General features: G+C 38.9%; 1 protein-coding gene across 3 annotated transcripts in view; it reads left to right on the top strand.

Annotated features, from left to right (window-relative positions):
- Positions 1–13,484, top strand: part of Slc25a13 (solute carrier family 25 member 13) — a 178,825-nt gene extending 165,341 nt beyond the window's left edge. For 2 of the 3 annotated variants that reach the window (XM_076833883.2, XM_076833890.2), the window contains 4 exons: positions 3,204–3,342; positions 11,604–11,762; positions 11,865–11,955; positions 12,323–13,484. In XM_076833883.2, coding sequence (XP_076689998.1) covers positions 3,204–3,342; positions 11,604–11,762; positions 11,865–11,955; positions 12,323–12,509 — 576 coding nt within the window. In that variant the 3' untranslated portion in view covers positions 12,510–13,484. Of the gene's footprint in view, positions 1–3,203; positions 3,343–11,603; positions 11,763–11,864; positions 11,956–12,322 lie in introns of those variants that run through there. The other variant, XR_013088677.2, reaches the window with a different exon arrangement.
- Positions 13,485–14,552: the final 1,068 nt, after the last annotated feature.

Raw genomic sequence — 14,552 nt, 5'->3', positions numbered from 1 at the left:
CCCACCCCAACTTTAGCATTCTGGTACAAAATCACTCTTTTCTCCTAGGTTTTATAGTATTCCTAACAAATAACATATCTTTGCTCAACTAAAAACTTGGTTTGTTTTCTAATATATTTTTCCAGCATGAATTAGTGTCCTTCTGGAAATCTGACAACATATCTGAAAGACTCCCATGTCTCTTTTTACTTGTGATTTTCCCCCATGGGAATTGGCAAAACAAAATCAGTATCTTCAAGAACATGTGTTAGGCCCTAACTAACATAGATTTTGCAAAGTCTGTTATAAATTAAATCAGATTATAGTTCCTGGCCTCTGGTTACTTACAGTCTGAAGTGGGCAACACTGATAGAGGCAGATAAAGGACATGAAGAAAACTCAGAACAGTAATAAGAAGGTGTTGATAGTGTAGAACCATGTGGAATCCATCCCTGTCTATCTTGCACTTTAAAATTCATCAGTGGAAATGTGGTTTTTAGGGCTTAAGGGAATGAAGAAGTTGTATTTAAGACGTTGGTACTCCCATCTTAGCAATCATAAAAGAAGATTGAGTGATAGATGTACCTTGACTGATCAGGTGAATGGGACATTGATAGCTTTACCTGACAGGCATCAGGATTACCAGGGAGAGGAAACTGGGCAAGTGAAGGAAGTCATTATAAAGCTTTGACAAGGGTGAGAATATTCATCCTGATCCACAGGATAGCCCAATACCAAGGATGGCATAGAGTGTTGGAAACAAGGAGTGGGGGTGGGGGAGGGGATATAGGCAACATGACTAAAGAATGAAGGAAATATTAGATCATGCCTGGCAAAAACACAAATCATACATTGAATCTAAGGAGAAGAGAAGGCACAGTCCAGAGCCACTCCACCATGTCTCAGCTCTGGAATGGTTGGTAATATTTCTGCTAACAGAAGGCTGCAGAACATTTACAGTACTCGCATTAGTTATCTCTGGCTGGTGAAAATTAGGAGCAGTTAAATTTTTAATGCTTCTCTGAATTTTCCATGATAAACACTTACTGTTTTATAATCAGGAGGGGGAAAAAGAAATATTAGAAAATATTACCAGCAGTGATATGAGGAGAGCACAGATTGAAATCTGGCCTTGAAATGTGAACATTGGAAAATGTAGTTAAAGATAAAAGCTAATAGATGTAGTAAGAAGCAAAATTGGTGGGAAGAATTAAACCAGTCCAAAAAGTTACTCCAAATGATCTGTTCAGAAAGTTAGTAATATGGTAATTTTTTTTACCATATTAAGGGAACCAGACAGGAAGATTTAACTGATCTTTATTTGAGTTGGTTATTTGGAATCTAGTTTGAGTATCTTTTGGATAGACTCTACATATAAACAAAAGAACTGACAGAACTTACAGAAAGACATGAAGTCAAGAAGGGAAAAGGTAGAAAAAATAAGAAATTAAAGAGTGGTCAAGTACCCTTACAGACTAACTGCCTAAAATATGATTTCAAAAAACTAATCATAAGGAAAAGATTTTGGATGCTACATATGAATATTGATATTATAATTTACTTTTTTGCCTTGAGAAAGCTGAGAGAGATGGGGGAAACCCTTAGAGACCTGAGTTTTGGACCTGTCTCCAGAGATAACTCCAAGATATACCCTGAACAAGCCCAGGGTACATCCTTCAATAAAAGCACAATTGATGGATTATCCTGGCATCAGTTTGCACATATATAAAATGAGCAGCTTGTGTGTGCAGGATGCCATGGTTCTTAATTTCAGTTAGACACTGAACAGTTCGGGAGTGCACAGGATACAGAAGCATAGGCTGATTGTGAGAGTGACTGGTCCTGTTTTGAATACCCATTTGCAAAGTGAACATTGGCTTGAGACATGCTTCAGGCATCCATGGGTGAGTTGACTGAGGAACAGCCAACATGACAGAATCCAGATTCCAAGCATTTGTTCTGGTTGCAAGGATGAGCCAAATGGGTATTAAATTTAATGGGATTAAATACAAAGTCCTACTTGTGTTACTTCACCTCTGTATGACAGCTAAGTTGCAGTAGAACTGGGTTACTAGTTTATATGAAAAAGACTAAGGGTTTTATAATCCAAAATCTCAGTTTGAGTTAGGAATGAAATGTAGATATCAGGGGGGAAACAAAAAGCTACAATAACAGATGTGTGGGTGTTAAAGAACTTTGACAGATTGGAGCAGCATCAGGGAGAAATACCCAAGATCTGGCATTACTAGACCTCAGTTAATGTCGCTGGACATGGCTAGAACTGTTGAATCTGGATGGATTCGTTATTTTCTTTTGGGAATCTTTATAGTTGTTGGAAATTTTTAGGTATTAGAAATCTGTGAAAGAAATGGTATTAAATCATTAAGTGTTGAAAAGGGGTGATTTCCTTCCTGTGCAGCCCACCCCAAATGCAATATATGTATTGTGGTTTTCATTATAATATTATATCATATTTCAGGGCACTCATCAGTTTTCTGGGCCTCTGCATGGCATGATTTTGGCACCAGAAATTATTTATTGAAGACCTTGCTCTAGAAGCTAATTATTTTACCACCGCTTTTATGTGTGTCATAATTACAGTAAATATTTTAAGGCCTATAGGCAGGTATTTATCAACGTTTCATAAACCCTGAATGGTGGGTAAGTATGTGAATGAATTAGGGGATCCATGAATTCCCAGAAAAGATACATAACTTTTTTGTGTACATGCATTTTTTTTTTTTCTGGGAAAGCGTCCAATACTTTTGTCAGATTCTCAAATAATACAAAAATTGGACCCCTTGCCCCTCCACCTGTATAATTTGTCTACTTGCTGTGTGTAAGCAAAAAAAGCATCTTGAGTATTGCCTCCCATCTTCTGTTGAGACCAGCAAACAGATCTTCCATGAAATGGCAATGACAGTGGGGGACTTAACAGGCAGAGTTCCAAAAATGCTTAAATAGAAATCTTAGCATTAGAATAAATGAGAACTCCCCTCCCACTGTCTCACACCATACAACAAAACTAATTTTATTTTTAAATACAAGATTCAGACTTGTTACTTGCAGAATTTGGATGATTTTTTACTGTTCCCCTTTCAACTTGTGAGTACAAATTTGGTCTTCTCCAGGAATATTTTGTTCTGAGGTGAGTTCCAAAGAAGCCCAATCTTCTCAATGGGATATGTGTTTCATGTGGTTTTTTTCCCTTTGCAAACGTACAGGGTGCCAAAGCCTGCTTTCTGCGGGACATTCCTTTCTCGGCCATCTACTTCCCGTGTTATGCTCATGTGAAGGCTTCTTTTGCAAATGAAGATGGGCAGGTTAGCCCTGTGAGCCTGCTCTTAGCTGGTGCTATAGCTGGTGAGTGTCCTCCATGAAGTTCTTTTGTTTCCCCATCCCCCATCCCCAGGCTTTAGCCCTCACCCCCCCACACACCCCCACCGTGTGCTACAACACTGGAATATTTTGCTGATAGTTCTTGACAGGGTACATAACAGATTGTTTTGAATATCGACTGAAAAGAGGGTGATAAAGTAATCTTCATTCTGGGAGATTAGATTATCAGGTAAACTTAATAATTCTGGAAAGGGCTCCTTAAATATTGATACATTCTGTGGTCTTATTGGATTCCAATTCAGGTTACATATTATTTCATAATTTCACTTTTTTTTAATATTTATTTTTTAGGTGGAGTTGGACACAATGCCCTTATTTTATTTACTTATTTTTATGTGGTGCTGAGGATGGAACCCAGGGCCTCACACATGCTAGGCAAGCACTCTACTGCTAAGCTATAACCCTAGCCTTCATAATTTCACTTTAACCCATAACAAAATATTGTATACAAGCTTGTCCAAAATTGAAGCAATTATCATTTAAATATCATTTAGATAAAAGAAGCATAATAAGAACCATAACAATCTGGACTAATTAGTGGCTGGGTCCCCCACACTTCCTTAAAGGAGTGGGATTGTGTTAATTGAATCACAGAATTAACTGTCTTCTTTTTTCAGTGGTATGGTGAAAATACCAACAGAAAAGTATAGATATTGATTATACGCAGAGCAGGGATCAGTTTGTGCTTTTATAACCCACTTGTCCTTAGACCCTAAAGGCTGGAACAATCTGGATAAGCTCTCCAGGTGATAACAAACATTTAATGAGTTAATAAATCCTAAGGCAGTCATGGAATTTCTGACTTCAAATATTTTGGGTATGGGGGTTGGTCTCATCAGACAGGTGAGTAGAGCTATTTCCAAAGATAGCTGGAGAATAACTCCCAACTTTGAGTCGTTTCCTGTTTTGGGTCTCTCCTCTGCTGTAGGTAGCCTATAGGAACCCATGGGGGGCCAAAAGCCATGTAAAGCCTCCTTCATTCTTAAATCTCTGCTTTTTCAAAGGCTTTGACACTGGTTCTTTCCTGATGACTTAAGGACCCTAGTTCTTCAGAGTAGCAACAAGACCACTGTGACATCAAGAAAGCATAATTTCAAGTCTGGAATGTAGAAGTCCCAGGTTTACTTCCAAGTTAGCCATTGATTCACTATGTTCTGCATATAAACGAAAAAAAAATTTGAAAATGAATATAGTACAATTTATTTAAAATTAGTTAGTTGAACAAGATAGGACCTAATGAGGATAACTAAGTACAACTTATTAATGTATGACCTTGGCAAGTGAATTTCCCCTAATCCTTGGTTTCCTCAGCTGTAAATGAGGACCATCCTTGTACTTACTATGAGTGTGGTGATGTGTCTAAGATGGCAGCGTCTACTTGAGGAACTTAGCATAGTGCCCAGCATGTAGCACATGTAAATCAATCCTAGTAGCAGATGTGCAATTAAAGATAAGCAGTAGATCAAGGTGTACAATCTTGATCAAGGTATACAATCCTTTCCTAAGCCTTATTTTCCTTGAACTATAAAAGTACTGTATTTAACTCTTATTGTGAAGAAAATAGGTACCAGGAAACAATTTCATCTATGGGTAGAAGTTTAGTAGGTAATCCGTGCTACCTGTGCTATAGAAATTAACTACTGGATATTTTTTTCTCTCTTAGATTTGTTTTCTTCCTTCTGTTTATATTTCCACAATTATGAAAATATTGCTTGTTGTATATTTGGAAAGTATAAAAAAGGGTAAATTAGAAAATATTATCCATTGTTTACTGTAATTGTTATTTAATATTTTTGCTACTTTTCTTTCCCTTTAGTGATTTTTAACAGAGTTCTAATCACAACTATAAATGTGATTTTCACTTAATCTAGTACCTCAAACATTGTTGACTGTCACAGCAAAATGGTGTGTGCTGTGCAGTGAGGCTACCCAGGTTCAAACTCCAGTTTCCCCACTTAGAACAAAGTAACCAGCACAAGTTATTTAATCCTTCTCGGCTTTTTCTCTATTTTAGAGGATAAGAATAGTTCCAGCATTACAACATTATTGACAATTAAATGAATTAAATATCTCATCAAAATATTTTGTAGCATATAATAAATATTCAAAAGTGTTCAATAATAGTAAATTTATTGAAATATTACTTAAAACAGGAGTGTGAATGCCAAGAGGCAAAGGTCATCAAGGGCCATTTTGTACACTCACTACAGAACTTTTACTTTCATATTGGTGCCCATCTTCCTCTTAATCTTCCCCTTCCTTCTATGATGGGAAAACATAAGATACATTATATCATATTGGTTTTATGCTCAAAGAATGGATTAGTTACAAACTTGACAGCCTTATGTAGTCTACAAACCTATTAAAATCAATAAGGATTAAGCAATTTTCTTCATGGGATATCAGAAGCCAATGGCAAATGCCATAACTACCATCTCATTAAAGTTAGGGATAAGACAGATGTCATTTGCAACCTTGTTACTCACCCTTCTTTTGGAGGTCCCAACATGAAAAATAAGAAGTCACAGGCATAAATTTAGAAAAGAAGAAATGAAGCTAACATTATTTAAAATGGTTTACCTGAAAATCCAAACTGCCTAAAAATATTGGAATTAGTAAGAAAGAGTAGCAGTTCATTTTGTTGTTAAGATGAACATAGTAGAAAAAATCTGTGTCCAGCGGTAATGGGTAAGCTGATGCCGTGGAGGAAGCAGGGTAGCCAGCTGCTGTGCAGAGCCCGGCTGGCCCAGAGAGCCGAGATATGTTCAGAAGCAGGCTCAGCGCTGCAGTGTTGAGGAGAGCAGCAAGTGCAGAGGCACACCACACCCACCCTGGCTTCAGGCCCCCAGGTTCCCTTTGTGGAGATCAGTAAGATGTTCCTAGGCAAGGACATGAAGAGAATGCAGAGAGCCCAGGAAGACGTCCTAAGGCAGGAGTGATGTTTGCTGTCTTTAAGGGGAAAACTTATCTCAAAATATAAAAATCCTTCTATTTCTGTGGAGCCTCAGACAACTACAGTGAATAGTTGATGGCCACTAACGTTTTTATAACAAAACAGACGTGGCTCTTGACTCTTTTTTATATGTACTACATTAAATTTGACGGTTTACACAGAACGTATGTGTGTGTGTATTTCTAACAGTCCTCTTATAATTAAGGAGGATCTGTGTTTAAATGAATGTTCATGGTGCTTTCCCAAAAATACTAGAAGGATGTTAAAAGAAAGACTTTAGACATGTAAAATTTAACAGAGTTTAATTGAGCAAAAAATGATTTGTGAATTGGTTAGCCCTCAGAACAAGAATAGGTTCAGAGTAACTCCACGGCTCCCTGCCACTTGGCTGAAGAACATTTGTAGAGAGGAACAGAGAAATGATGTACAGAAAATGTTATTGAGATATAGTGATAGCTAATTACCTGTTTGGCTGCCTTGATTGACTGAGACTAAGCTGTGCGTGCGTGTGTGTGTGTGTGTGTGTGTTCCTAAATTAGGTTTTCAGTTTATTTACACACTGGGTTAGGTTGCCATTTCTTACTGGAAGCTCTAGGGAGGCTTCTGGGGCCCAAATTTACTTTAACAATTATTCCTTTTGATTATATTAAATAAATCCTCATGTATAAAAATAAATTTTAAAAAATTTATGTTTCCTAAAAAAAAAAGATCTTCTTTAGGTCAGCCTCTCCATTTTGGGCATGGATCACTGATGTCACTGTCCATCACCATCAAAGAATAACGTACTTGGTTGGCTTCCAATGGGTGAAAGCAGAACAGTAGATTTCGAAAGGTGGAAATAAGGAAACATCAGTTGGGGGAGAAGTACTGTTGGCACAAATGTGTTCATTATGTGAACATAAAACTTAAGATCATTTAAATACAATTCTTAGATCCTTAAAAATGAAAGGTAAAGGAGATATTGGATCATGTATTTTTCTCTCCTCTGAAATACCTTAAAATGCCTTAAAAGACACTTTTAATACTTTCCTTATTGACCCTAGAAAATTAACCATATTCAGACTCTGAAACTAGACTGAATGATGCCACAGTCCAAAACCCTGCAGGAAAAACTACTTACAATGTAAGGGCTAAAAGGGAGCATTTTAGCCTGAATGAATATTGGAATGCCTGGAGTGGAGCTGGGGATGCACTCAGTGACCGAGCCCTTGCCTCATGCTCAGAAGCCCTGGGTCCAATCCCCAGTACCAAGGAAAAAAACAAAATAAAACAAAAAGAATGCATAGGGTGGAGGTGCAGGTGCAAGGTAAATTACACCATGAGTTAGAGAGCTGCTGTGTAGCAGGATGGCCTGGCATGGCCATTCTCCCCTTGTCATCCAGAGCTTCAGGCAACACTTTTCTGCAGGTTAGAAACTTAGAACTGCATTATAAAAAAAAGGGGGGGGGGGCCTGTGTAGGAACTGAAAGAAAGTAGGGCAAGACATAAGGTATTTCCAGAGCAGTGTTGCAGAAAAACATAAATTAATGGCAGCTCTTTCCCAGAGAAGTAGAAAATAAATTCTACCAATAGAGAGAAGCCTCCACATTTCGGTGGTTTGAAACGTTTCTGTCCTACCAGCTTGCTAAGGCACCTTGCACAGAGAAGATGCTTTCATTCAGGAGAGAGCCCCTATGGGCGAAGCCAGCCCAGAGCATGGTAGATGATAACCAATGACTTAGTATAAAGTACTAATCAGCCTCGCCTTTGAACTGGAATATCAGTGAACAGCCAGGGATCTTCAGGAAGGAGCAACATGCAAGTGAACTGAAGAATTACAAAGAAAACAGTTCAAGGAACAGAAGAGAACTTTTAAGAACTATAATTAGGGTCCTCAGAGGGATTTGAAGGGAATAATCAGTAAGGAAGCTTTCTTGAAAATCAATGAAAGGATCGTCAAAATTAAAAATCAAGAGATCATTCTGAATGATAAAATGAATGGCTGTGGTCAAAGACCAAGCTAGACACCTGGAAAATAAAGACATGGGAAGAACTCTAGAATGCGAAACAAAAATAGAAAGATGGGAAATAAGAAAATTTAAGAGACCTGTAGAACTAACTCAGAAGATCTAACAGCTACTTAATGGAGTTCTCTGGGGAGAAGGAATAAGGAATGGAGGACAGAAAACAGAAATTAATAACAGAAGATGGACTTCTCACATCTGCACAACTGAACACCTTCAAAATGCCAGAGAGAGCCAGGTGTAGTGGCTCATGCCTGTGATCCCAGAGGCTCAGGAGGCTGAGGCAGGAGGACAGGACCACAAATTCAAAGCCAGCCTCAGCAACTTAGACCCTGTCTCAAAATAAAAAAAAAACATAAAAAGAGCTGGGGATATGGCTCAGTGGTTAAGTGATCCTTGGTTCAATCATTGGTACCAAAAAAAAAAAAAAAAAGCCAGGGAGGTTTACTGTGATTATGTTCCCAGGTGCTTAGTCTTTATACATGCAGTCACTCCAAGGTTACCTACCCCTCACAGACCTTCTCTGCAGCCAGATGGAGAGTGAATTTGAGGAGGAGGACAATGTGGCATATTTGAGACAGAACAAACAGAAGTTAAGTCTTCCACAGGCCTAAATTAGTGCAGACTTCGGTATGTGTACGTGTGTTTATTATACAAGAAGGGTTGTTGGGAGACAGATGAAGTAAAGGGACAGGAGTGAAAGAACTGAATCCTCACCTTGCTGGAGCAGGATACAAACACTGAGGGTTGGTACACCTTGCGATGGACATGTGTGTGATAGATGCATGGACTACTTAAATAAATTTACTCAGGAAAGGTGAGAAATCAAAAGGTAAGTAACTAGAAGCAGAGAAAATAGAAAGCATAATATAGGATATCAGAAATGAGTCCAATTGCCACAATAGATGGGAATGGATTCAGTGCCCCTAGGGGAAAAAAACAGCATTTTCAGATGAGTTTTGAAAGAGCATCTAGTCATCTGAAACTCAGAGAACAATGACATGGAAAGATTGAAAGAGATTGGATTGAAAAATATGTTCCAGGCAATTGCCAAAAGTAAGCAAGCATAGGAATATTAACGTCAGACTATGTAGAATTTGGGGGTTAAAATAGCATTCAGAAGCATAAAGACATTTTATACATAAAAGGATAAAATCCACTACAGAGATACCATCATCAACCTCTGTGTATTATCAGCATATCAGATCTCAGCTTTAAAAGACTAAGGAGAACGTGCTTTCTCGTTCCTAATAAGGAACTTCATCACACTGCTCAGAACCAGACGTAGCAGGTAGATAATGTAGATAAGGATGGAAAGGGGATTTGGAAAACTCTTACCCTGGACCTAAAATAAATACATATTAATCTTTAAACCATAAACACATTTTTAAAAAATACTAATGGGCTATCTATGAAAATTAAAGTTGACCCAGACCCCAAAACTGTACTTTCCAGACACATTTTCTTCCATTCTCAGACTGCTGGTCCCCTTAAACACTCTTAGCTGAGGAGCACCCACATTTTTCCTGTCCCAAAGGTTGGCCATCTGGGTTGCACATTTGTCTCATCGTTGAAGAATCAGGCAGGCTGCCAGTGTCCTCTCTGTTGAGGATCCTGGAAGATGTCACCCCGTTCCCTAATCTCCTCTCGGGTTACCAAATTTCCAGTATCCCTGAAGCATCAAATTCTGTCAGACAAGCTTGCTAAGTAGCCTAGACATTTCTTTGGGCATTTTTATTCTAGTAATCAGTGTCTTTTCTCCCTGTTTCCCCCTTCCCCATACTTCTCTTTTCATGACAAGGAACTGTTTATGAGAAGTAACAGACGGGGAACTTCTTACCCATTTCACTGCTCATAAGCATTTCATAGCAACACCCGGACATGCATGCCCACCGCTGTACGAAGGATTTGATTGCATGTCTAAAGCCGACTGCCTGCTAAACTCTTTCTAAACCAGGAAATAAAGCAGAATCAGTGGTGTGAACACAGTGGGTTTCTAAGCATTTTTCATGTTTCCTTCCATTATGCTGGAGGATAAATTCCTGGCTCAAAGTTAAAATAATTCCTCCAAGCTAATAGGAAACTCAGTGTGACTTACTCTGTGAAGCATTGGATATAAAGTGAGCTTTTCACATGTAAAATTGTGGTGTGTTTTGTAACAACTGTTACCCAAGATTAACATGGGAGGAGCTGAGTGGAGGTGGAAGGGGAAGACTGCTGTTGTAACATGAAAGCAAACGTGGAGCATGCAGATTTACCTAGACACACGCACGCACACACACACACACATACACACACTTTCACACTCAAGCTATAATTTTAAAACTGTCTGTTAGAAGGATGAGATATAGTTATGAGCCAGACCATGTTGGTTTGGACAGAAATTCTTACAGAATTATTAAGCCTTAAAAAAAGCAAAGGAGATTTATGCATCTGCATTTGACCAATTTGGTTTGGAATAGGTTCATAATGGAAAAGTAATAAAACCATAAGAGACAGTGTCTTCTGAGCACAGTCTCGCTTTTAAAAAATCTAAACATGGGCTGCCCCATTTTGGATAAAATGACTGTAGAAAAATTTCCCATTGGTAATTTTGGGAGGATTTTTTTGTTGTTGTTGTTCCTTTTTCATTGATTATTCGCCAGTATAAATTTTAAGCCTTCTGTCAAATATTTTTCTGGAGATGTCAGTCTTTGCAAAAAGGAATCCTGTGGGGTTATCTGTGGAGTCTCCCCCACCCCTCCCCCTACCCACATATACACACACACACATGGTGTTTGTTTAGCTATCAGCAGAGTCTTTTTCTGGTATAAGGGAGAGGTTGGGGTTTGGAAGGTAGGGCCGTTGGATGTGTAAGAGAAGGAGCCTGCTGTGACCGCCAGCTGCCAGAAAGCTAGGTAAATACAGAAAAACCCCACCTCTGAAAAATCAGCCCTAATAACTTTGTGAGGTTCAGATTTCAACAGGAAAGCAAAAATACTTTAGGAATCACTTCCATTCGCTCTAGGCCACTTAAGTGTGTTACTGATGGGTGATTCCTTGGTATTATTAAATATCCAAAATAAGAACATAACAAAAGCAGGCTGGGGGAGGGGAGCAGGGGGCGGCAGGTGCACAGGCCGGCTGTGCTGCCCAGAGAGGACAGTGAAACGGGCATTTTATTGCCTCAGCCTCTTAACTTTCTTTTCACGGCCAGCAGTTCAAAGCACAGTTATTTTTATATAGTGAGAATGTGACCAGACTGAGATGGTGTTGCGTGTCTCCTACAGGTATGCCTGCGGCATCTTTAGTGACCCCTGCTGATGTTATCAAGACTAGATTACAGGTGGCTGCCCGGGCTGGCCAAACCACTTACAGCGGAGTGATAGACTGCTTCAGAAAGATCCTGCGGGAAGAAGGCCCAAAAGCTTTGTGGAAAGGAGCTGGTGGTACGGAAGTAATTGGTTCTTAACTAACCCTTTGGTATCAGGTAAATTTTTTAAAAATCTAATGATATCTGTTATGTCCCTGTTTTTTTTTTTTTTTCAAAGCTCGTGTATTTCGATCCTCACCCCAGTTTGGTGTCACTTTGCTGACTTATGAATTGCTACAACGATGGTTCTACATTGATTTTGGAGGAGTGTAAGTATCATGCTAAATGTGTGGCTACATCAAATCCTCAGTTGTTATTGACAAAAGTGCATCAGACCCTATGTTAAAACAGAGAAGGATTTAAGAAACATTGACAAGGTCATTCCAAAGGGGAACATAGAAGGGCGGGGGATATAATTTAGTCAGTAGAGTGCTTGCCTCGAATACACAAGGCTCTGGGTTCGATCCCCAGCACCCCCCCACACACACACACAAAGACTCACATACAAAGGGGAACATACAGCTGACAAGACTTCAACAGCTCCTTTATGTTGCATGCAACAGGTTTACTACATTAAAAATAAACAAATAAGACAAAAAAACTCAGATTTTTTTATTCTGTTTATGCTTCTTTCAGAAAACCCATGGGATCCGAGCCAGTTCCTAAATCTAGGATCACACTGCCTGCTCCCAATCCTGATCACGTTGGGGGCTATAAGCTAGCAGTTGCAACGTTTGCAGGAATTGAAAACAAATTTGGACTTTACCTACCTCTCTTCAAGCCATCAACATCTACCTCAGAAGGGCTCAGTGGAGGCCCATAGGGTGACTGACCCCAGGATATTGCTTTTTTGGTGGTTGGTACAGCAGTAAGAATACCCCATCTTGGACTGAAGCAAGGCTTCATTCCTTTCATGTCCATCTCCTGTTTGAATTCAGGTCGAGGCTTTCTATGAAGCCAGTTCATTCATTTTTGTGTTTTTTGTCAACCAGATCATAGTGGAATTATTCCTAATTATTCTCTGGACCTCTGCCTACAAACCTTGGTTCAAATCTGACATGTGCTCAGATTGGTCGACCCTAACATGATTCAAGGAAGGAGAATAGAGATTAAGGCTCCCCTTCTTGGACTGAGATGATGGTCCCACAGAGGCTGCTGAAAGGCAATCATGGTTCTCAGAGCAAAGGGTTCCGAGCATGTTTAAATTGGTAGGAAGCTGCGTGCATATTTATAAAAATGAAAAACACTGGAAGAAGTGAAAAAAATATCAGAAATAGCCAGCCAGGATTCAAATTTTAAACATGCACAAATTTTGTCTCTGGATTGTATTATGAAGCTTTTATGTGAAACATGTTTTTTGTAATGAAAACCACATTGGAGATGTTTAGTAATCATATTCTGTTACTGGTACCAAGACTGCTAGGGGAAAGTTTTTGCACTTTAAGGAAGTGCTTTTGGCATTTGATTATATAGACAGAGAAACTGAGACACAGTCCCGCTCCTGGATGTGCTAATTATTTTGGATAACTGTTCATATGATGCACTCATGCTGATTACTGCCTGTTTCAATAAACACTATAGAAAAATTCATGCACCCTTTTGCTGGTACTGGCCCTAAACCCCTCCCCATCCCAATAGTTGGTGCCCATTTGCTTTTAAAATCCACTTTCTGTCTTAAATCATGTCAGACAAATATATTCTAATATAAGTTTTTAATTTAATTCGTGGTGCCTTGCATAATGGTCAGAGGCTCATGTGTTTGTTAAGGTGGAAATAAACTATTTTTAATGCTATCGAACCATTTTCTCTTGTGTATGTGTGTGTTGTGTAGTGAATGACTACAGCAGTTGTCATTAGTGGATTCCATTCTGCATGTTGAGGAGGATTGGGTCCATATTGGCATGCTCTCTCAAGGTCATGTGTACCCTCATTTTCCTGGTTACAAGAGAAACTACATTGACCCTAGATAAGCAAAGAACTAGCGAACTAACATTTTTGTCCCAGTCACTCCTGACACTTTTGGCAGTTTCTTATCATAACGATTAAAGTAGTATAAAGTTTCAGAAGAAGTTGGACATGAAAACTGGGATGGAATAGCATTTGTATTTTCTCGTCTAACTCCACATCATACCAAAACTGTATGCTACCATATCTTATATTTTCTATTATTTGGCTAGCACTATAATGATTTGGGGAAAGAAGCTCACCTTGAACAGAATTTAGAGTCAGTCTTTTCTTCGGCTGCCATCTTGCTACCAAAAATGCTACTGATTAATTTATAGGTGGTTTGTACAAACATTAAGTTTCTCTTCATACAAAACAGCCATTTTTCAGTCCCTGTTCCTGCAGGTTGACACACTCAAAGTTATAGTTTAAAATTAGAATCAACATCGTACATAAGCCTTTGATGTGTGTGCATTATATGAGTGTGTGTGTGTGTGTGTGTGTGTGTGAGAGAGAGAGAGAGAGAGAGGACAAAAGCATACATGGGGGCTGGGGATGTAGCTCAGTTGGTAGAGTGCTTGCCTTGCATGCACAAGGCCCTTGGTTTAATCCCCAGCACCACCAAAAAAAAAAAAAAAAAGCATACACGGCTCATTCCATGATTGTTTGGCTGAGCCAATCCCTCCATCCCTTTGCCCCATGTGATAAACGATAAATAACTATATTTTTAATCTAAGAGACCAGTCATAAAACTCCAAATATGTCTCTGAAATGTGAATGGTGTTATAGTAACAGGGCACTTTTAACTTTGGGCTTTTGAGTATGGAGAAAAGTCCTTGAATCTCTGCATTCCTTTTCTTCACTTGCTTGAGATTTTATAGCATATCAAATTTTCATGGCAAAAACACTGACCTAAATCTCA

This window comes from Callospermophilus lateralis, chromosome 1 (assembly GCF_048772815.1).
Source record: "Callospermophilus lateralis isolate mCalLat2 chromosome 1, mCalLat2.hap1, whole genome shotgun sequence".
In the NCBI taxonomy this organism is placed as follows: Eukaryota; Metazoa; Chordata; class Mammalia; order Rodentia; family Sciuridae; genus Callospermophilus; species Callospermophilus lateralis.
Note: the sequence above shows the minus strand (reverse complement) of the source record. Positions and strands in the feature narration are given on the sequence as shown.